This window comes from Littorina saxatilis, linkage group LG5 (genome assembly GCF_037325665.1).
Source record: "Littorina saxatilis isolate snail1 linkage group LG5, US_GU_Lsax_2.0, whole genome shotgun sequence".
NCBI classification, from domain to species: domain Eukaryota; kingdom Metazoa; phylum Mollusca; class Gastropoda; order Littorinimorpha; family Littorinidae; genus Littorina; species Littorina saxatilis.
In genome coordinates this window covers 32504444-32528955 of record NC_090249.1, presented here as the reverse complement: position 1 = coordinate 32528955, position 24512 = coordinate 32504444, and the positions used below count along the sequence as shown (strand labels likewise).

The window sequence follows — 24512 nt, the reverse complement described above, 5'->3', positions numbered from 1 at the left end:
TTATCAAATTTTTTTTTCGAAATCAATTTAAAAACACTTTCATCTTATTCCTTGTCGGTTCCTGATTCCAAAAATATATAGATATGATATGTTTGGATTAAAAACACGCTCAGAAAGTTAAAACGAAGAGAGGTACAGTAAAGCGTGCTATCCTTCTCAGCGCAACGAATACCCCGCTCTTCTTGTCAATTCCACGGGCACTGCCTTTGCCTTTGCCTTTGAAAAGAGGAGTTTTTTTGCGAAAGTTTGAATACCCCGCTCTTCTTGTCAATTCCACGTGCACTGCCTTTGCCACGGGCGGTGGCGTGACGATGCTACGAGTATACGGTCTTGCTTCGTTGCGTTGCGTTCAGTTTCATTCTGTGAGTTCGACAGCTACTTGACTAAATATTGTATTTTCGCCTTACGCGACTTGTTTTTAATTGAGCTTGAAGTACTTCACCCTTTTTACATTTAGTCAAGTTTTGACTAAATGTTTTAACGTAGAGGGGGGAATCGAGACGAGGGTCGTGGTGTATGTGCGTGTGTGTGTGTGTGTGTGTGTGTGTCTGTCTGTGTGTGTGTGTGTAGAACGATTCAGACTAAACTACTGGACCGATCTTTATGAAATTTGACATGAGAGTTCCTGGGTATGATATCCCCATACATTTTTTTCATTTTTTTGATAAATGTCTTTGATGACGTCATATCCGGCTTTTCGTGAAAGTTGGGGCGGCACTGTCACGCCCTCATTTTTCAACCAAATTGGTTGAAATTTTGGTCAAGTTATCTTCGACGAAGCCCGGACTTCGGTATTGCATTTCAGCTTGGTGGCTTAAAAATTGATTAATGACTTTGGTCATGAAAAATCTGAAAATTGTAAAAAAAATTATATTTTGTATAAAACGATCCAAATTTACGTTCATCTTATTTTCCATAAGTTGCTGATTCCGAAAACATATAAATATGTTATATTTGGATTAAAAACAAGCTCTGAAAATTAAATATATAAAAATTATTATCAAAATTAATTTGCCGAAATCAATTTAAAAACACTTTCACCTTATTCCTTGTCGGTTCCTGATTCCAAAAACATATAGATATGATATGTTTGGATTAAAAACACGCTCAGAAAGTTAAAACGAAGAGAGGTACAGAAAAGCGTGCTAACATTCTCAGCGCAACTACTACCCCGCTCTTCTTGTCAATTTCACTGCCTTTGCCGTGCGCGGTGGACTGACGATGCTACGAGTATACGGTCTTGCTGCGTTGCATTGCGTTCAGTTTCATTCTGTGAGTTCGACAGCTACTTGACTAAATGTTGTATTTTCGCCTTACGCGACTTGTTTTCTATATAACTGCGGGAGGCAAAACGATCACCAGCATTTGAATAAACTGAAATAATTTCAATACCAAACATATAGTTTTAGTCCTACTACAGAGTGACTACCTTCAGAATTGCTAAAAGCTATGAGTGTGTGTCATCCCGAGCTAAGCCAACAAACACGGGAAACTAATTAAAGCTCGCCTTATCTCCCCTGGCTCCCCTTGCAGGCCGGGAGGGGGCGCTGTGGTCGACACCGACGCTATCTAGTGGTGATCGGGGACCCCAGCCAGGGGAGCTAATCGGGCAGACACATCAGTGTTTTGGTCGTGGGTGTATGAGATGAGGGAGGGAGGGGGGTTTCTTGTTATGTAATTGGCTACTCAGGTAACGCATTCTTTTTCAAATTAGGCGGTTTATGGCCAAGATGTGTATGCCAAGGAAAAAAACTATAGAAGTCATTAGCAGAAAACTAGCGCACTCACAAAGCATACAATCTGAGAACAACCCGTGAACGCCTTGCGGATCGCGTAGAGAAGATCAGTTCCGGCCTGGGGCATTTAGATGATCGAATACCTAAAGACATTCAACACATCAAGTATTCGAGCATCGCTGTTATCGTTCGGCTGCTCCCTAATATTCATTTACTCGTGCCATATACTATTTTCTTCAGAAATATTTGATTATCCAGTCAGTGTTCAAACTTTGTACCTGCGGTATCAGCATATTTTGTTCCTTACGTACATTTTCTGCCACTTGCCAACACACGCTGCAACCAATACTGCACTCTGTGATAAGGAGGTCACGTTTTGATTTGGACTCAGTCTTTCTGATCAGGGGAAGCATGTCTCTCTCTTCGATATTCTTGGTACTAGGTACTATGATGATCCGCTTCTAGTACCGCCAAAAACCTGCCTACCTTGGCCTTCCGAAGATGTTCGATACGAGACATAAGACTCTTGATTGTCCAAAGAAAACAAATAATGCATAGAAAATTGATGATGGACTGCTCTTAAACTAAAGAAAATGTATGTATATACTAAACCAACGAAGAATAAACAGCCTCTCTGTGCTCTCTTTCCCGCCAATCCCAACCACTGACCAACTTCGACCTCAAAACCTGCAACGTCGCCAACACACAGTTCTACAGAAGCAGAACACCAGGATTACACCAGCATAGAACAATCCATAAAGGCCATTTGACTCATTCGTCGTAAAATACTGAATTGCCCATTTTCAAAAAATCAATTGGTCAGTTCGTTCGAGAATTCACCAGCAATTTTGTTGGTATTGCAAGCTTGTCCATTTCGTTGGCGTCGATGCCTGGGGCGCGGGGGGGGGGGGGGGGGGGGGGGAGGTGGGGTTGACATGGGATCGGAGGAGGGAGTGAGTTTATGACCTGTCCGCCAGGAGGAAAAACCTAAAGCACATGTGCCTTTTATTACCCGGCGACGGTAGAGCGGAGGATGGAGGAGGAAGGCGGGGCCAATAAAAGAATCAGTTAACTTGCACCCCCACCCCCTGATGCCAAAAGGAACAAGACATGAGATAGCGGTACCAAAGTAATCCGTAGAGAGTGTCGCGCGGTGACGGTGTCTTCATACAGCACATGCATGCAGAGTCTCCTCGCAAGCCTCTTTGCCGCTTGTCTTCGTCCGCGCGTGGCATGGCGGCGCCGTACCAGTGCTAATGGCTGGAATGAGTGCGATGCCAGACTACATCTCGCACAGAATGCGCTGCATGCAGAAATGAGCCGTTAGGTCCTCAGCACCTTCAGACACTTTTGATTAGTCTCAAGTGGTAAGAAGGAAAAGAGAGAGAGGGGACTTCCTCGAGTGTGTTTCTTCCAATTGACATTGTCGTCTGCTTCTTGAGAGTAACGTTCTGGTGTCTGCAAAACTTCGAGGTGTATCGTCGCCTGTTGGAGACTTGTTCTTCTAAGCTGTTGGATACTTTTTATGAGCGGTGAAGTGGATGAAAAGAAATTAATTTGACTCGTCAACACTTGTCTTTTTGAAGACTTTTTAAGTTAGACTGTGAGTGAAGTGCTTATTAGCGGTGAACTGAATACACCACAATTATTGATTTGACATCAATACCTGGTGTCGCTTTCTTGAAGACTTTTAAGTTTTGACTGTGGTAGAATTTGGTACTAGCAATGACTACGGGATAAAAAGAATAATTCGACTCATTACCACCAGGAAATGTGCCAGTGACTAAAGCAGCAACAGAAAACTCGGCATGGCATGATGAAAAAAACGGGGTTGACAAAAACGCTTACATATACCGAAGTTTAAAAAAAATGTGTGTAATAGCACAAGATATTTTCACTTGCTGATTCTCAAATGTTCTTGACCGTGGTTTTCAACTGAGTTGCGGATAACCTAGAAAAACGCTACATTCCTTTGCGGCCTGCAGAATACAGTCAGAGCGGATGTTACAGGTAAGCAGCCGATTCTCGATTTTACATTCATATAATTTGTTTCTGCTTTTTGAGTTTTAACCAGAATTTTTAATTGATGAGTACATTACCGGACATGCTTAAGCATACTTATTTATCGGACAAGTTCACAATTATATAATTATATATGTGAACATTTAAAAGCCCACTTGATCTGGCTTTGTTAAATTCAGAACCTAATCAGTCGATCAATTTCTTTGATACCATAATTTCATCTCCCCTTTTTTCTTTTAGAGGGATATGGGGAATGTTCAAAAGGGTGTCTCAAGTCAAATATCAGGATTTGTGATGAATTTCTTAATATTGATTGTCTTAATTAAAATAGTGTGTCTTCGTCGGGTGACATTCATGGCATAGTTGCATAATATTAACATTTAAAATAAAGTGAAAACCTCTCTACATAGGGCTACATTTGTCACTCAGCAAAAAACGAGACACAAGTATCCTTTACCGTCAATGAATTGTAGTGAGAACTATGGGGGAGGTGGGGGGGATGCCGAGCTGTTTGTGACTGTTTGCAGATTGCCGAATGGTTGGCTGTCAGAATGGTTGCATACACAGCTAACATTTAAATAAAATGGGGATCGCGTCCTTCCGGCAGTATGCGTGCTCCTGCAGAAGCAAATATCATTGTATTCTTTTACGCTGCAGCGATATTTGTACAGCATACCAAATCATATTGTCAAAAGTAAACTTCTCCCATGCACGTAACATGCCTCTCTTCTTACGCTGTAAAGTTAATGAAAGTGCTTAAAATGATTTAGAAGGTAGAGAAAAAAAGGACTGATAAAGTTACAAACATTGACAGCAAATACAAACAATATGGACTTACAATCAACTTTAATAAATAATGGTAACAAAGCCACAAAATACTAACATATCTGAAATGTTCAATTTAAAAACAAACTCAACGGAATACCCGCCAACGCTGACAGCAAAAAAAGATATTACACACTTTTTCACCAGAACTACAATTCATCTGAAATAAAGAATGGTAACAAAGCTAAATAAAAATTCCGGTACAGCGGTTCCTGCGATAAAAGGACACCATTGGGATCAGCAAAACGTGTCCCTACATCGCAGGTGGTCTGTTGTGACAGGTATATTTTGTTCAAGATAATAGTGGGACAGCAAAAAGTGACCTTTCATGGGAGGTGTCCTCCCATGGGAATAGCCTTTCATCACTGTAGCTACCGCTGCATTAAAAAAAACTATTAACAAGAATGTATACAAAATACCTGATAGTAAAAAAAATATTGATAGGATGAAACGCGTAGTGTATCCAAACTAAAATTCTACTTTTGTAGCAAGTGGTAACAAAACAGGATTAAAAACTTCACACATCTAAAAGATCGATGTTATGATTTTTTTTTTTAACGGAATGATATGATACGTGGGGTAAAAGATGGGGTCGATCATGGGAGTATTCTTTTAAAATTAACACAACCAGAACATGCTGGTTTACCGCAACCTGTGACATCTGACAGTTACGGTGTATAAGTCGACCGGTCGAGAGGCATTGTATTTATTGTTAATTTTCTTGCTCTTTACGACCATTGTTTTTTTATTTTTCTATTGAAAATACAAAGACCACCACTAAACAAGAAAATCAATCAGGTAACGCAGGGTTGTTTTGTTGATTAACCAAATAGGACAGAAAATGCATTAATCTTTTTAATAATACTTTTTTTAAATTGTGCAGCTCAAGGCCCTCTGCTGCTCAACTTACAAGTCTTATTTCGTCAGTCAGTGGACATCGACTCTTCTATGACAAGACTCATCACCACAAAATCCTAATAAATCCGTCGAAGCCATCAAAATCAGAAGTTCGCAGCAAACGCCCGGAACTAACACCAAAAATGCCTCGACAACGGAAAGACAGCGAAGAAAACAGCAACAGTACCAGCTACGACGACGACGACGACAGTGAAAGCATGGAACACAACAATAACAACAACAGTAGTAAGAACCCAAACAAAAATAACAAAAGTTCCAGATCCAAAAAGCTTCACAAACTGTACAAACCTGTGCAGCGAAGCGCCGCAAACGCTCGCGAACGTTCGCGAATGCGTGTGCTGAGCAAAGCTTTCTCCAAACTGAAAACGACACTGCCCTGGGTCCCCCCGGACACCAAGCTATCCAAACTGGACACTCTGCGACTGGCGTCCAGCTACATCGGCCACCTCAGGCAGATTCTCGACGTCGAGGATGAAGGGCACAGGAATACTTTCATTCACCCGCTGAATTTGGTGAGAAAGAGTTTGTTTCGGTTGTTAGTTTTGTTTTGTTTGTTTGTTTGTTTGTTTGTTTGTCTGTAGGTTTTCTTTCTTTCTTTCTTTCTTTCTTTCTATGTTTTTTTTTTTTTTTTTTTTTTTTTTTTTTTGCTTTTTAGTTCCTTCGCTCGTTCTTTTTTTTTGTTTTTTGTTTTTGTTTGTTTCTTTCTTTCTTTGTTTCTTTCAGTCTTTCTTTCTTTCTTTCTTTGTACGTAGTCCAACCTTGGGAGTAGTCTTCCGTTTTGCTAATTTCGACAAGAAGCTGTGAAAAATTATTGTGTTAATTCTTCGTTTTCAAGAGTAATTGCCACTGTCACAATTAATTATCATCGCTGTGTTTTTTTGCGTTACACTTAAATCTATACAACCTATTTTATTTTTATAAAACATCGAACAACGCAAATGTCCACAAGAACAGTGTTGTTCTTAACGTAGATACTTAAAAATTGTAAACTGAAAATGGATTTGCGTCAGATTGTTTTTTTGTTGTTGTTATTGTTGACATTGCGGGGTGTGGTTTTTTTTTTTTGGGGGGGGGGGTGGGGTAAGGGAGAGAGACGATCTAAGTTAAACTCTTTTTTTTTTAAAGAGAATTCCTTCCTATCTATCCTTGTTGTATGGCTTTATTGTCTTCGGTATGGCCATAAAAGTGTCGAAGATTTTCGGAAATGTAATTCAGGCCTCGTCCACACCTTTCTCTTACCGTTAAAAACAACAACAAACAATATCGGAAATCTTTGCCAAAATGACGGCAAAGTTTTCAGCGATTTGACAGCGTTTTGCCGAATGCCATGCAAGGTAGCTAAGCGACATCCCTGCCGTTATCTTCAGTTTCACTATATATCCTTACTTTTCGCCTTTCTCTTCCTTTAATTATTTACAATAAATCCCAGCATGGAATTCTTCTTTCGTTCACCTTGACCATTTTGTGGGGCGAACAAATGACTTCAGATCATACCTGAAATGTTGTATAAATGTGTATAAATGTATTTCTCCCCAATGTGTAATTTAGACACACACCCCCTTTGCTCGTGCAATGATGATGATAACATTTTCTTAGATAATGGTATATCCTTCTTGCAAACTTGTTGGCAATATACAAAGTTTTTCTTTTAAAAACCACCACAAGAATATATACGGTATATACGGTAATAAGGTTTTATTGCCAGTATTGGTTTATTAACAATATAATAATAAAACATTCTTATATAGCGCTGTTCACCACCGAATGACAGTCTCATGGCGCTTTACATTAGACATTAAAATTTAACATTTTACATATAAAAAGTTTTCTCGTAAGAAATAAAATACAAGCATTAAAAAAAATTCATAGACAACGACCACTTATAGTTATAGAAGGGGGAAATGCCAAGAATAAACTCAAAGCATTTCAATTATGTTTGAAGATTTCACCGAGTATCATCAATCGTCCTAAAATGCTACATATTATTTTGAGTGATAGTTGAAGAAATCAGGTTTAAAATAGTACAGGTATTAAACTTTGACAGAAAGAGGGGAAGGCAATTGCACTATAGCAAGTTTGCTTATTTTGTACCGAAAATAAAGAACTGTTCTTGTTTTCAACATTGAGACGGCTTTCTGAAATAATTTCTTTTCGTCTTGGTTTCCTTCTTCCTGTTTTTCTTTCTTTCTATCTTTCTTTTTTCCTTCTTTCTCTCTTTCCTTCTTTCGTTCCTTCTTTCTTCCTTTCTTTCTTTCTTGTCCTTCTTTCTCTCTTTTATTCTTTCTTTCTTTCTTTCTTTCTTTTTCTCTTTCTTTCTATCTTTCTTTCTTTATTAATGTATTACTGACTGTTCCATCTACGTTGCTGTGAGGCTGTGTGATTGTGGAACTGTCTGTGTTCGGTCTGTGTGTCTGTGTGCCTGTCTGTCTGTCTGTCAGTATGTCTGCATGTCTGCAAATGTCTATCTGTCTGTGCTATGTTTCCCCTTCAGCCCTTCCTTGCTTCCTTCCTTCCTTGCTTCCTTGCTTCCTTGCTTCCTTCCTTCCTTCCTTCCTTCCTCCCTTCCTTCCTTCCTTCCTTCCTTCCTCCCTTCATTTCTTTCCAAGTTCAGTCTATACCGAAATATAATCAATGTAGGCTACAGCTTCGAGTCGAACTTGGTGAAGTAACCTGTTAACGTCTGTCGCTATCTGTGGCCGTCACAAGACACTCCTATCGCCCTCCGTTTCCACAATCCCACGTCCAAAAACATACGTTAGTGAGAATATCTAGAATTACCATGTCGGTACGGAAACCACACACAGAGCTGTTCTGGCACCGGTATCCTGACATGATGAGTAGAGAAATTTGTAAGCTGTCACGATGGGAAGTTATGGATTTCAAGTGATAACAATGGTGTGGTGCTATCTTCGTCTTCTTCGTTTTTCTTGTGTTATTTATGTGAGGTTGTTGTGTGTCAGATGTGTATTTCTTTGCGGTTGGTCTTCTTTGTCCCTGGTACTTCTGTCTTTACTAGAAATACCATGTCGGTCAGGCTACGAACCTGACACAGAGTTGTGTATTTCTGTTGTTGTCTGTTTTTGTCTCTGGTATTTATGTCTTTTCTAGGAATACCATGTCGGCCTACGAACCTTATACAGAGTGACGGTGTATTTCTGTTGTGGGCTTTTTTTCTTTCTTTTTCTTTTTTTCTCTGGTATTTTTGTCTTTTCTGGGATTACTATGTCGGTTTTCAAACCTCACACAGAGTTGTGTATTTCTGATGTGGTATTTTTGTATCACTGGTATTTTTGTCTTTTCTGGGCCGGAATACCGTGGCCATGTCGGTCTACAAAACTCACACAGAGTTGTGTTTTCTATTCTGGGTCTTTTTTGTCTCTGGTAGTTTTGTCTTTTCTGGAAATACCATGTCGGTCTACAAACCTTACACAGAGTTGTGTTATTCTATTGTGGGTCTTTTTTGTCTCTGGTATTTTGTCTTTTCTAAGAATACATGTACCATGTCGGACTACGAACTACACACAGAGTTGTGTATTTCTGTTGTGGTCTACTACTTTGTCTCTGGAATAACTGTCCTTTTGAGAATGACCAGAAACCACACACAGAGCTGCCCTGGCCCAAGTGGCACGAAATATTGAATAACTGTCCTTTTGAGAATGACCAGAAACCACACACAGAGCTGCCCTGGCCCAAGTGGCACAAAATATTCAATACAGAAATTCAAAGTCTGTCAAATGGAAAGTTTGGAATTTAAGTTCTACTCACTGAGAGGGTCAGTAATTCTGCAAATTCACCTCTTTGCGTTTGTCGTGATTTGTGTAGGGTTATATGTGATTTATGTTTGTTTAGCTTTGAGCCACGTCTCACTTTCTTTTTCTTCTCTCTCTCCCAAGGGAATAAAAGATATTGGCGGACAAAAGTCTGCAGGTTGCGTTTTTCGTGACTTACGTGTGAAAACAATCACACACAGACTGTCAAAGAGTGGAGAAAAAAGGACGAGAAACATATTTTCAGCAGACGGAAAGGGAGCGTGGATTGGCAACGATTGAAACAGAAGAAAGAGAAAGGCTAAGCCACGTCGAAACAGAGTCTAGAGGGATGGAGATCCAGCCAAAAGGCAGATGGTCATGGAGAAAGAGATGGAGACATGAAACAGAAGATGACGGAGAAACACAGAGAGTTCAGACAGACAAACAGATACACAGACTGAGAATGTCACCGGGATTGATAAAGAGTGACACAAATAGAGAAAAGGTGACAAAGATACGCAGAGAGCAGTAACAGAAGGAAGAGAGAGACAGCACAGACACAGAGACAGACAGAGACAAGAGCAGGAGGGGGAGTAATTGGACAGACTGAGCAGAGAGAGAGATAGGGGGTAGAGAGAGGGAGGGGGCGGGAGAGAGAGAGAGGCAGAGAGAGAGAGAGGCAGATACAGGAAGGGAGAGAGGGGGAGAGAGAGAGAGAGGGAGAGACACTGAGAAAGACGGAGAAAGACAGTTGCACAGACAGGCAGACAGACAGATAGACAGACAGACATGCAGACAGACAGATATACCGACGCAGACAGGCAGATCCAGACGAAGAGAGTAAAAAAACGCAAACATTATACAGCGTTGGTAAGGCAGACAAGCAGAAGGACAGAGACGGACAAACTCTGGCCGAATGCGGAAGAGTATGGGCGCATTCTCAGGGGTATCTGGTAAAGTTTATCAACGCTCTTGGGAACCGGGTTTTAATTGCTTGTTTCTTTTGATACCGACGCAAGACGCCGCCAGGAGGAGGCGAGGACAGTATATTTTTCTGCCCCCCCCCCCCCAAAAAAAAAAGCGTTGCTGGTTGGCACTGCGGAAGAGAAAAAAAGGCTGAAAACATTAGTGGAGAAAAGAACCTTTTTACATGAGATGTTCTTAGAACTTGTGCAACGAGAGTTTTTTTCTGTTTTGTTCAGAAATAATCTTTATGGATAACAATTTTTGACCTTCGTTCAAAATGTCACATTTTGTGAGAGATATAAAAAAATAATAAAAAAGGTTTTCACGAAACGTATTTCGTCGTGAACTTGGCGGATATATATTAGTGATGCCACGCTTCACCATAAAGCGTATACGTTTTTCATGTGATCGACACAAACCCTCAGGTTCTGCTTCTAAAAATAAATTTGGAAAATTGTACACAACGTGTGAGTAACTTGAACCTTTTTTTTTTTAATCGTTTGATGCACAACATAATTATGTCAGTGCAAAACAAACAAAACAAGTCGCGTAAGGCGAAAATACAATATTTAGTCAAGTAGCTGTCGAACTCACAGAATGAAACTGAACGCAATGCCATTTTACTCGTAGCATCGTCAGGCCACCGCTCATGGCAAAGGCAGTGAAATTGACAAGAAGAGCGGGGTAGTAGTTGCGCTAAGAAGGATAGCACGCTTTTCTGTACCTCTCTTTGTTTTAACTTTCTGAGCGTGTTTTTAATCCAAACATATCATATCTATATGTTTTTGGAATCAGGAACCGACAAGGAATAAGATGAAAGTGTTTTTAAATTGATTTGGACAATTTAATTTTGATAATAATTTTTATATATTTAATTTTCAGAGCTTGTTTTTAATCCGAATATAACATATTTATATGTTTTTGGAATCAGCAAATGATGGAGAATAAGATAAGCGTAAATTTGGATCGTTTGATAAATTTTTATTTTTTTTTACAATTTTCCGATTTTTAATGACCAAAGTCATTAATTAATTTTTAAGCCACCAAGCTGAAATGCAATACCGAACCCCGGGCTTCGTCGAAGATTACTTGACCAAAATTTCAACCAATTTGGTTGAAAAATGAGGGCGTGACAGTGCCGCCTCAACTTTCACGAAAAGCCGGATATGACGTCATCAAAGACATTTATCAAAAAAATGAAAAAAACGTTCGGGGATTTCATACCCAGGAACTCTCATGTCAAATTTCATAAAGATCGGTCCAGTAGTTTGGTCTGAATCGCTCTACACACACACACAGACACACACACACACACACACACACACACACACACACACACACACACATACACCACGACCCTCGTCTCGATTCCCCCCTCTACGTTAAAATATTTAGTCAAAACTTGACTAAATATAAAAAGATGATTTTCACGGATTTGTTCTTATTCTTGATGAATACTGAAGCCATTTAAAAATTATTGTAGACAACAAATAATTTAATTTTTCACACTCTTTTTTGTACTACGAATGAATAGGTAGGTAAACATACACACCGAACAACGTGCGTGTCTAACAAAATATCACCATTAAAAAGATTTATTGAAGAAAATACAGCGTATTAGTTTTGCTGTCAGGCGAACATAAAACTCAGCGACTTTGCAGATAAAAAGCACCTTAAGACAAAGAGGCCATACACAGTTTACTTGTTCATGAGATAACTCTGGGCTGGGAAAGAGATAAATATATTAACACAAAAATCCAAACAAAATATAAAATAGCACGTCATTGCCTTGAAAGTAAAGAAGGCTAAACAATAATAAATCCCATCGCAGCATAAAGCGTACTTCATCAATCATCAGCACTTCTTCTTCTTCTGCGTTCGTGGGCTGAAACTCCCACGTACACTCGTGTTTTTGCACGAGTGGAATTTTACGTGTATGACCGTTTTTACCCCGCCATTTAGGCAGCCATACGCCGCTTTCGGAGGAAGCATGCTGGGTATTTTCGTGTTTCTATAACCCACCGAACTCTGACATGGTGTGAATGAATGCAAATGCGCTAGTACGCTATCATACAGGAACAAACACAACTCCAAATGTAGGTTCCTTCCATGGTATTATACAGGTATGACAAACATACACACAAATACACACAATCATAAATGTAAGGTATTCAAAAATCAGGTACTCACAGGTTTGGATGCAAAAACAAAGCGAGATTACAATCCCGTGCACAATTTTACTAACAAAACCCTCTACCCTTCACTTATGTAGAGAAATACACAAACAGTCCGTGAACTCACAGGCACACGATATCTACTTTACTGGTATCGAATCACGGCTCGTGTGTAGTCAGAAAAACACTAAAGTTACAGTTCATATTCCGGCAGACTCAAATCACCGTCTACTCTGCCTACTAAACACTCATTATACCTTACGTAATTAAGATCTTATAGACATATTTTAACTCTGTTCATACACAGAATTACACAGCGTCTATGGCCGTTCACTAGGAAATGTATCTGAATACTAATTCCTTCCACTGGCGACCTCGGTCTACTCAGTTCCTTTCGTCCTGTGACCTCTATGGTCCAACTATACGGACAACTTCTTCTTCTTCTTCTTGTCGATCACTCAGATGGAAACGCCGGTTCTCCGCGCAAATGTTGCCGTGCGCTGTATGTCGTCCAGACTGCCATAGAGCTTCCCTTGCACCGTGGACGCCTCCGCCCAGATCTGGCTCCTGAGGCCATCGTGTAGTGGGCAAGTCTGCAGCAGGTGTTCCGTTGTCATGCTGCCTGTTTGACAAGGGCACTGATCTGACTGGCCAATTCTGAACTTGGTGAAAAGGTGGTGGTTCATTCGGTTGTGGCCTGTCCGCAGCCTGAATATGAGGACCTGCTCAGATACGGACAACCATAACCTTGCAATAACTTCGCGAAATCCCGTCGAATTTCGGCTATGCTAGTCTAGAGTTATGATACTTCGGCGGCTTCTCAGATCCTTCACACTTGTCATCTGGACACTATCTCCCTCTCAGACCGGTTATACGACGCACTGCACAACATAAATAGCGGACATATTGTCTTAGATATCTGTCTGCTATGTTTACAGTTTACAGTGTTAGTCGATTCAACTTATGCGATAAACAGTCTAGCGATATTCGAATGCTTATTCCATTTACCTGTTAAGTGCTTTACTGTCGCATCTATCCGGGCTTCCTTCCTCCCGGCCGATTACTTGGACAACCCCTCAATGTCCAAGGACAGTGGTAAAGTGTAACAATACCCTAGTTGCGATTTACAACGTCAACTATTCCCGGTCAGTGAGCTGAATTCACAGTGCGTGCAACACACTTTGCTATGTCACGCTATATCTCTGGTTAGCGCTCTAAAAGCGTGGAGGATATCACTGTCAAACTTTGCCTGTTACAGAGTTATTCGTGATTTCCTTCACACATGGATTACAGGATCTTTTACGTGCGCACTTGGTCTTGTGCTTGCGTGTACGCCACTAGCAGGTCTGCACATAAGTTGACCTGGGAGATCGGAAAAATCTCCCCCACCAGGCTCCGATTAAGAGGCCGACGTCTTACCACCCCGCCACAGCGCCCGTCCATCAACACTAAATTAGAGAAACAACGGAGGATGAAACAAAATCCAAATATCCGTTATAGAGTCAGAAAAAGAGGCATTTGTGCGTCGATACTGAATTTCTTTGTACCTCGTTTATGTACTGGGTCACCTCTCCTAAAGCAATCAATTCAAAGATGCAACATGAGCACAACATTTCAGCGCTCCCACCCCCCGAAAAACACACTATTTCTAGTTTCTCAACGATAAGTTTCATACACGTAATACTTTTTTCTTCAAACGTTCTATGCAAGGGTCATTCGTTCATTTCACAAGGGACAAATAACAGCCACTGAAATAAAGGTACCCCCACTAAAAAAAATCAACATTATTTTTTGTTAGTTGCAGTACAAAAGTGCTTTAAATCATTTATTTTCTTTTTTTTCTCTTTTTGTGTGTGGTCAAGTGTATATTGTGTGTGGTTGAGTGTATTTTGTGTGTGGTCAAGTGTATATTGTGTGTGGTCAAGTGTATATTGTGTGTGGTCAAGTGTATATTGTGTGTGGTCAAGTGTATATTGTGTTTCAATTAGAACAAATGTTCAGAAGAGAGAAATCAGTCAAGTAAACAGAAGCTGCTAGAACCGAAATTCGTCTTGGCGTCATTCGTACTGTGTTGCTAATTCCGTCTTACCCTCGAATTTCTATTTTCCTCTCCACTAGGAGGGACAACAAAAAAAACAACGAAACTGTAACATTGAGAGATTGAAATCGGTGCCGATCAGACCTCAAGCTTTTTTTTTAGAAGCACACGCAAAAAGAGAAACCAGTGGTAACCGAGAAAGGAAGAAAAAAATTCAGATAACAAAATCCGTTTTAGCCTCGCACGTGCAACTGTGTTTATCCAAGGCGACCGACGAAAGAATTACCCGAGCCACTTGGAAATGTAATGCCACGGCATATCAGCTAAAATAAATCTGCGACCTGCCATTACGCAGAATCAAGAAAAGTGGGAGGGAGAGAGAGACAAGTTGAAGTGCGGATGAGTAATTTGACTGAAGCGGCTCATTGCAGTGAAGGAATTTCATATTTTGAGATTATTGTAAGACCAAGAAACATACTTGTTTTGTTTTGTATTCTTGAACATTTGTAATAGAATATTAAGTGGTATGACATATTTAGACTTCTCTGACCTGGACAGGTGAACGGAGAAAGTCATCCCCGTTATGATCTTTTTTTCAGATTAGCAGTTTGCGGTTTTAAAAATATTTTAAAGTCCACTCCGCCTCGTAAAAACACTTCGCCTCAGATAGAGTTCAGGCTTCAGGCTCTTGACATGGGTTAAGAGTATTCGTCCACTTGGTCACATGCTAACAAAAAACAGCCTGGGTGCTCTCTGTGTACGGCGGTTTTTTTTTTTAATTGAAGAATTGATTTTGTTTAATGCGCGGAAACTGATTTTTTTCTTCCAACTCACCACAGCGAGCAGTCTGAGTGTTGATTTTTGGTATGTGACCTTGTGGAGGGATGGTCTTATTCAATGTTAAAGTCTGACCAGATCTGAGACAGTGAGCTGAACTGTTTTCACGAGGCCTTTAGAACGAACATGCCGGATGTTTATTCATAATAATTGAATGTCCGATTTCATTACATTTGTGCAGAAAAGGTCGCATGTGTGATGCTATAAAGCAGGAGTGGTCGTCAAATTAAAACTCGCTTTTCAATTAAAAAAAATGAGCTAAACAATTACAATCAACAAACCGGGCAGTGGACTGACGTTTATAAATTAAAAGTTTTCCGGAATTGTGTACAAAACACTGAAGATATACATTTTCAGAATTTCTAAATAACACACAGACCACAAACACTCGCGTCTTCAAAAACTTCTTAGTTTTAATTTTTCATTTATGGAATAAGAATCCACACAAAAATCAAAAATGCACTGTGTAAAGTGTAAACCCGTCAAAACGGGGGAAAATGTTCGGATGCTGATGGAAAAGACAAAGAAAACAATAACATAATTTTCGTCATCTTCGGTTGTACTAAGCAAGTTTAGAAAAATAAACGATAGGTATAAAAAAAAAAATAATAACCGCCCTGATATGGCTCTTCGTGGTCGGCTGGGCGTTAAGCAAACAAACAAACAAAAAATAAAAAAATAATATTTGTAAAAAAGTTCAGCTGGCATTCAAATAGTGTTTATTCTCCGGTGTTCTTGGTATACTTTCAAACTGTTAATTCAACGTGACACCACACCGTACTTCTTTCTCCCTCCATCCTTTCGTCCCTTCATTGTTCCTCCTGCTTCCCTCCCCCGCCCACCACCCCCTCATTCCCTTCCCCGCCCACCACCCCCTCCTTCCCTTCCCCCTCCAACCCTTTTCTCTTCATGGGCCAAAAGAGTAAGACAGAACAGCAAGGTTAATTCCCACCACACCGAAATCGTCATTAGGTTTCCAATTTTCCAGCGGTTACGAGCGGATGTTGTGATGTGATTGTGAAGAAGCTCCCATTGTGCAAGTGCTCCAGCGATAGAGTCAGCGGATGATGTGCCAATTATTCTGCGCGTCTCCGCACGTGCGTCCGTGGTTTTATCGGTCTGTGACACCAGGGTCAGCGTAAACGAACGGGTAACGGCGTTACCGTGTCCTTCTTATTTTCTGTTGGAATTTTTGTTTGACTCTCTTGTTTTTTTCTGAATCTTTCTCCTCCTCTGTCTTCCGGGTCTGTCACAGTGCGTCTTTGTGTCTTTAACTCAAAAGTACACAGAAATCCAAACGATCATGAAAACAAATAATTTATACAGTTGCTGATTTGACACTATAGTTTCTGAGTAAACAGTCAGTCCTGAACCAATTTCTTGCGTACATGCTGGTGAAAATCACATTTACAATTCTTTAAAAGATCATTTGGATTTAAGGCAGGTGCAGCAGTTATTGTTTAAAGGAACACTCCTTCCCGTGAAATTAGTTCGCACTCCCGTCTGAGATCTGGTCAGGCTTATCGCATAGTATACTCCACTTGGACACATACCAAAAATGAACAGCCTGTGTACTACCGTGTACAGTTGTATTTTTATAAAGAATTAATTTAGTTAAAGGCACTGGTGCATTTTATTGGACATTAACTCATCAAAACAAATCCAACCCACCACAGCAAGCAGTCAGGGTGTTGATATTTGGCATCTCACCAAGTGCAGGGATGGTCTTGTCCCATGTTAAAGCCTGGCTAGGTCTGAGACGGTGAGTCGAAGCATTTTCACAGAAAGGAGTGTGCCTTTAAAACAATAACTGCTGCACCTGCAGGCTCCAATCTACAAAGTAAGTTCTTTCCGTCCCATATTTCTACCTGGCATAATCCACAGAATCGCACATTTCGGGACATTGTAAATATCTTGTTCTGTTATGCACGGTTGTATTAACAATCCAAACAGACATAAAGCCTCACCTGTTTTTCTTCCTGTTGACATTTCTGCAGTGTTTGAACAACATGTATTATTAATTTTCTTTCAACTCAACCATATCCGTTGCAAAGTCAAGAAACATCCGTATTCGCGATTTCCTTCAGATTGGCACAAAATCCACAACACTGGAGGGAACAAGACAGAGAACAAAACATAAAGAAACAAGAGAGACGGAAAAGAACAGAAGAAAAAAATGAAAACCGAAAGAGCTCGCCAGTCTTGTGTTTTCTTTGATTTAATCCACAGTTAAAATAAGCGAGTGGTAGATTATTAGCCCTATGCATGTGTGTGTCGAGCAGTTATCTTGTAAAAACTCCGGTTCGCCTTCACCGCTGGCAAGGGAGATCAGTATCAATATAAAGTTGTGTCCCTCTACTAAGCGATGTTACGCCCAATTTTATTGGTCGTATCAATGTCACCGGAACACGTGCAGAGAGAAGCAATGAAAAAAAGAGCTGGAAGGAATGATGGAGAGAAAGGCGGAGAATGACAGGAGAAGAGAGACTGGCCTGAAGAAAAAAAACGGAAAAAAACGATATAATTTGTAAGTGCTCCCCGGGGCACTTTTAGAGCCTTACAGACTAATTGTACCTATGTATATCGAGTGAGGAAGGGGGAGGGAATATGTGCATTGAAGGTAAAGAAATAGATGAGAGGTATTTTACATTGCCTCCCTGCATGGTTCCAAATCCGCATGCCCTTTCGAAATTGAAAAAAAATGTTTACCTCATAGCTGTCAGCTTTGCAGAACAGAATTATGCAGTGATTGGTTTTGAAACTGGAAGCATGGCAACACTTTTCTTTTTTACGTGATGCCTAACGGCGGGCTTCATCTATAGGACTGCGTTTTCAGATGTTCTTAATTGAATTCTACATACCAATTCTTGTAAATCATCGTAGATCCGCCCATGCTTTCACGTGGAATAGAAGCATCCTTACACTTTGACATACATTCAACAGCATAGCTGTTTTTCGTGTAGAGACGTACAACTGACACGAAGGTCGTTTTTGTCACGGTTGGCTGAATTTAACGAAATACTGACTGATAATCCACAATTAATAGGTTCTTGGTTTTTTTGTCGCGATCAAGATTGATAAGGTCGTTCCCTTTTCAGTACAGGCTGGATAAGAAGTATTCCAAAAGGGTTAATTGCCAAGTAAGATATGTTTCATTGTCACGCGAACAAGCAAAACATTGTGTTTCAAGAATGTCAGCAATTAAAAACATTGTAAAAAAAAAAATCTGTGGTTGAAAACGAAATCCTCAGTCAATGTTTATCAGCACTACTTCGGCCTTACTTTTTTCTTGTCTTTTTTGTTCTTTTTTCTTTCATTCTTTCTTTCTGTTTCAACACTTTTTACTTTATTTCTTTCTTTCTTTTTTTCGTTCCTGAGTTTCACAGTATGTTTTCTTCCTTTCTCTGCCTTTCTGTCTCTCTTTTCTTCTGTTCTGTCTTTCTTTCTTTATCCTTTTTTTTCACTCAATGCTCCAAAGTATCATCCAATTTTAAATTATTTAGTGTTTGATTAGCCACAATCTTTGTTCCCAGATCCATTGCTTTTTCATTCACTTTCTTGTTTCGCGGACCAACTTCTTACTACATGTATTGCAAGATTCACACCCAACCACACCCATTTCCAATCTACCCCTAACCCCATCCATCCACCCAACCCCCTTCTTTCCAAACAAAACGAAAATCCTCAAGACACAATTTGTAGACCACCCCGTTGTTGTCAAACAGCAATTATCGTGGACAATCAAGCCTCTGTTGTTCTCATCATCCGCGAAACAGATAAGTGCAGACACAAAACAGTAAAAAAAGTGAGAGAATTGGTTGCCCTTAGAAACGCTTGTCTGTGTGGGGGCCTAGAGGATTCTATGACCGCACATTTGCACCAAAGGTGAAAACTACAACTATCACAGAAATCGTTGATATCAGCACTAATAATATAAACAACATTGCTGAATTAATGGTAATTTGCATGAATATCAACAATTAACACTGTTGGTGCTAGTATCCCGCCAGCAAAAATAGCCGAGACTGAAAATTGCAAACAATGTCCTGGCGTTTGCTTTTATTGCTGATGATTACAAGGAACACTGCTTGTATTGATTACGTATAATTTGCAAGATATTTGGTGTTACGATCCTTTGCGCTAATATGTCGCCTGAGAGGTTAGACGAAAGAGTGACACATGAAGACCTCAAAATCATTAAGTCGAGAGGAATCTTTGTATTTGATTTGATTTGATTGTTGTTGCTTTTTGGGTCCAGCGGACCATATAGGCCAAATCAGGACCCCTTCTTTGTAATTATCACATGAGAGAGAGAGAGAGAGAGAGAGACTAAGATCACGTGTTCTCTGTAACTATTACTTTTGACTCACTCTTCTAGAGACAGAAGTTATTGCAATTTCCTTGCAAAATATCGGTAATTCAGCCGAGATCTTTATGCTGGTATCGGTGATGATTGCTTATGATCACAATTATTTTTCATAACTATCACTTTTGGCGTTAGTTTATCGTCATAGACATAGAGAGAACGAACAGAATGTGTATGGTGAAGGAGCAAGGGAGGTAATGTTGTGCAGGTTTTAACCCCGACAGATTAGAGCCGAGTTAACAGAAGTTACAAAACACACTGTTGGTTATCTCCTCTAAGGTAAACAAACCTCGCTCATTCCCAGGGTTGTCTTCCCTTGAAACAAGCGATTCTCTTTTAACTCGCCAGTAGAGGGCCATATACTGTGCGTTTTGTGTGGAGGTTTATGGCGAGTGTAGTTCAGTTTCCCCTGATAAATGTCGCTTTACAAAAAGATACAAAAAGTATGAGAACAAAGAATGCAATTTTCCTCGAATTTGCCTTCCTCATGGAAATAACACGTTCCAAAGGGAAAAAGTGGACATGATACTTCGACTTTGTGTCGAAGTACAAACAAATTGACCGAATTATACTTTGGAAGCAGGCTTATGTGTCTGTCAAACTGCTATTTCTGTAATTTTGAAGCAAAGACAAGAACAACAAACCGTTCATATACCTAGTTTCGTTTTCAATCGTAGAGCTCATGTTTTTACTTAAATGCCTCCAGTGAGGTAGTAATCATTAAATCAAATTTCAGTAAAGACTTCGTATAACACGTGTTAATCGGTATTCATTTCGTTTTTATCCGATTAGAAAACCATCTGAAAGTCATCCTTATTATCAGTATCACCAAAGAGGACATAGAAGGTCTCTGCCCTTACCATCTTTGGTATCACCATCACAAAGATGATGCCATTTTCATCTTCATTGTTAGCTTCTTCTTCTGCGTTCATGGGCTGAAACTCCCACGTACACTCGTGTTTTTTGCACGAGTGGAATTTTACGTGTATGGCCGTTTTTTACCCCGCCATTTAGGCAGCCATGCGCCGTTTTCGGAGGAAGCATGCTGGGTATTTTCGTGTTTCTATAACCCACCGAACTCTGACATGGATCACAGGATCTTTTTCGATCGTGCGCACTTGGTCTTGTGCTTGCGTGTACACACGGGGGGGTGTTCGGACACCGAGGAGAGTCTGCACACAAAGTTGACTCTGAGAAATAAATCTCTCGCCGAACGTGGGGACGAACTCACGCTGACAGCGGCCAACTGGATACAAATCCAGCGCGCTACCGACTGAGCTACATCCCCGCCCTGACTGAGCTACATCCCCGCCCTGACTGAGCTACATCCCCGCCCTGACTGAGCTATATCCCCGCCCTGACTGAGCTACATCCCCGTCCTGATTGTTAGCTATATTTGCAGACACGTCCCTTCTGTGTTCTTTATTTTGGACATTGTCTTTGTGCATGTGCAAATATTCCATTTTTTACTAATTCATCTTGCTTGACTATTTATATTACCAAATTATTTATGGTTTGTATTTTCTCCTGGATTATGGTTATATGTGTGTTTCTACCGTTGCTATTGTTTCTGTAATCAATTGTCTATTTTTTTGTCAGTCCTTGTGTATTCTTTGTTTATACTATATATATCTTTTTCTTAATTAATTGTTCATTTACTCATATAGTTATCTGTTCATTTAGTACATTATTTATCTATGTATATGTATCTGTTTGTTGTTTTGGTTGTTGTTATTATTTTAATCGTGGTTTTAATTATCTATTATCTTTTTTTTTATACATTATTTATCACTTATTATTTATCATTAATTGTTTATTTACTCTATTTATTGCTGTATCTGTTAGAATATTCCCCATCAACGTGTTCATACATGTATCTTACTTATTTCTTGTCTTTTTCAGACATGGCCCTTTACTTTCAACGGTCGAGCTCTCAACGAGACGAAATCTCCCGACCACATCAAGTGTTCCAACAAAGCAGAGGGAACCATACACGGCTGACCACTGCAAATGGACACAGTACAATGTCCAAGACAGTGACCGCTTCAATATTCTCTTCGGGGACAAAATATTTTTTGAAAGATGATGTGAACTAGACAGTCTAGAGACCAAGTGTTACTGTCTGGCATCTGCCTCGAGAGTCCGAGAAAAATGTCCCTCTTTCTTTTTGCTGCGATGCCCGCACGGTGGTGCTTTCAGACACTGCGTGGGCTGTAGAGATATTGTTCGAACTTGTGAAACTCGAAGCTGGCTTTGTTCTGTAGTTTACCCAAACCACTTCGTCCATGGGTAACATGGCAAGAATGTCCTTTGTCTTTGGGTGACCGAGACAATATTAATTAAGTTGTTGCTTCGAGTGTGCTTGGCAGGGCCGAAGTAAAAGTAAAAAATTAGCGATCTGGCTTTCATACTGTCGCTGATCATGCAGGCGACAAATCCAAGTAACGTAAGACCAAAAGGACGTCATCCAGTCCTGAAAAAAAAGCATGACAGAAACAACACAATAATATCATTCTTCCGAATTTTGTGGAATCATTTTAAGCTGACACCTTGATCCATCACAAAAGGCTGTTATCCAAAGCTGAATCAAAAATGGTATGGTGACGATAGCAAGGCATCGCTTTCAGTTTCTTCCGGCTGTGGGGGGACCGTCAGACACATGTGTTCCACAACCGTTGATGCAATATCCCATTCCGCATGGAGAAAGCTTTCATTTCTTTTCAGGGGAACAAAAACTGCGTTATTCCGTTGTGAAATAATACAAAATTAATGAAGCAACAAAATGTTGTCCACCATGCATCTTTGCACGGATTGGCCTTAGAAGTAATTTACAATTTATTCATTCTTCGTCCAAGGTTCTGACCAAAAGAACAGAGTTAAAATTTGCATCGGAGAGACAACACTCGCAACAGTATCTTTGCTCCCGTCACAAATCGTTGAGCGAGAATGACACTTCCTGTCAGAAAAAAAAACCCACTTATGTATGGTAACCAGTGCTGCCCAAAATCATAGAAGCAGACAGCATTGATGGACACCATGATATTTTGGGGAAAAAATGGTAGACAGTGTTCAACTGTGGATCCCACTTTTGCCAAAAAGAAATAATGAAGTGTACGTTGGAGTGTCATATAATTTTATATTTTACGTTCGTAAAGGTTTGCAGTAATAATAGGAATGGTTGGATTGTGTTTAAATTGGTAGATTGATTGTTTTGTAGTTTAGCTTTGTGTGCCTTATGATTTTACCGAACTTTAACATTGTTTACGGGTGGGTGTTTGTTTACTACTGCGTCGGTGCTATACTTGGGTTTTTTCTCACCAAGTGTCTAGTGTCTTTTGAACCAGACCGGTGTTTTGGAATGTTTTTGTTTTCATTGCAAACTTTTCATCCATCAGCATTTTCCACACATTTGCACACAAGAACGCATGCATGCACTCATTCTCTCACTTACTGTTTACACAACCTTCCAATATTTGTATTCATTGGCGTTACGAGATTATGTAATTTTTCTGTTTCTGAAACTTAATTGCGTTCCGATTCAAAGCATGGTTTATCATACAACTGTCCACTTTTATTGCAACGTGTGATGCCTTATAAGCATGCTTCGCCTGATCAAAACAAATAAAAAATGTACACTGTTATTTTTCAGCTTAAAGTACCTTTTCTCGCAATCAAAGCATGGTATTTGTGTTCTGTTCGCAAAATGTCTTTGCAAAGATCACAGTCCAAACATGATCTACACCATATTTTATACTATTCCTTTTGATATTGACATTGATCACGACAACATGTGCCTTACTTACAAAGAATGGTGTGTTAAATTTAAACAAATACGAGAAATAGTGTGCCAGCATTAAATATAGAACTTGAGACGAAGAGTACCTGAAGAATGTGCTGATTAAAAGGAGATTATCATTTGCTGAAGAAAGTAGGCTAAAATGTTGAGGTGTGCTTTACTTGCGAGCTATGTGTCAGTCTTCGGTGAGGATGAACTGAAAGAAATGCATGTGCTTTGAGTCTAGTTGTAGGTTTGTTTGGTTTTCATCAGTGTTTCATAGTTCATACACAAGTGTGCCTGCGAGCGTGCGTGCGTGCGTGCGTGTGCTTGTGTTTTTGGTGTGTGTATGTGCGTGCGTGCGTGCGTGCGTGCGTGCGTGCGTGCGTGCGTGCGCGGTGTGCGTGCGTGTGTGTGTGTGCGTGTGTATGTGTGTGTGTGCGCGCGCGCGGCGTGTGTGTGTGTGTGTGTGTGTGTGTGTGTGTACACACAAAAGAGAATGAGAGTAATGAGAAAGACAGTATTGTTTTGTAGTTTATTTAAATGCAGAAAATAAAACAATTATGACGGCATGACTTCCTATTTTTTTAACTGAACTTAATTCGTGCGTCAGTGAAGGAGTGTAATGTTCTGTCTGTCTGTCTGTCTGTCCGACTGTCCATCTCTCTACCTGGGTCTCTGTGGTGTGTTTGTACATGTATCTGTAATGTATATCTGTGTGTTTTTCCCTGTATGCTAAACATGTGTGTAAGCGCTTGCAAGCAACCCGCGTGCATGCGAAGTGGGTTTAGGCCCTACGTATGCGGATTTCGTTACTCTTTGTTACGTGACCCCCCCCCCCCCCCCTTCTCTTTCTCTCTCTCTCTCTCTCTCTCTCTCTCTCTCTCTCTCTCTCTCTCTCTCTCTCTCTCTCTCTCTCTCTCTCTCTCTCTCTGTTGTTTAGATCAGTTGCAACAAATTGATTCTGTTAAAACAAACAATTTAATAAAATGCAAGCTCCTAACATACACACACACACACACACACACACACACACACACACACACACACACACACACACACACGCATGCGAAAACACGAAAACGTCAGCGAACACACACATACAT

General features: G+C 40.2%; 1 protein-coding gene across 1 annotated transcript; it reads left to right on the top strand.

Annotated features, from left to right (window-relative positions):
• The first annotated feature begins 3075 nt into the window (after positions 1 to 3075).
• On the top strand, positions 3076 to 23975 carry LOC138966903 (transcription factor 21-like). Its single transcript, XM_070339293.1, has 3 exons — positions 3076 to 3746; positions 5467 to 6013; positions 21534 to 23975. The coding sequence occupies exons 2-3, from the start codon at positions 5624 to 5626 to the stop codon at positions 21630 to 21632; spliced, it is 489 nt and encodes a 162-aa protein (XP_070195394.1). The 5' UTR covers positions 3076 to 3746; positions 5467 to 5623; the 3' UTR covers positions 21633 to 23975.
• The last annotated feature ends 537 nt before the right edge of the window (positions 23976 to 24512 follow it).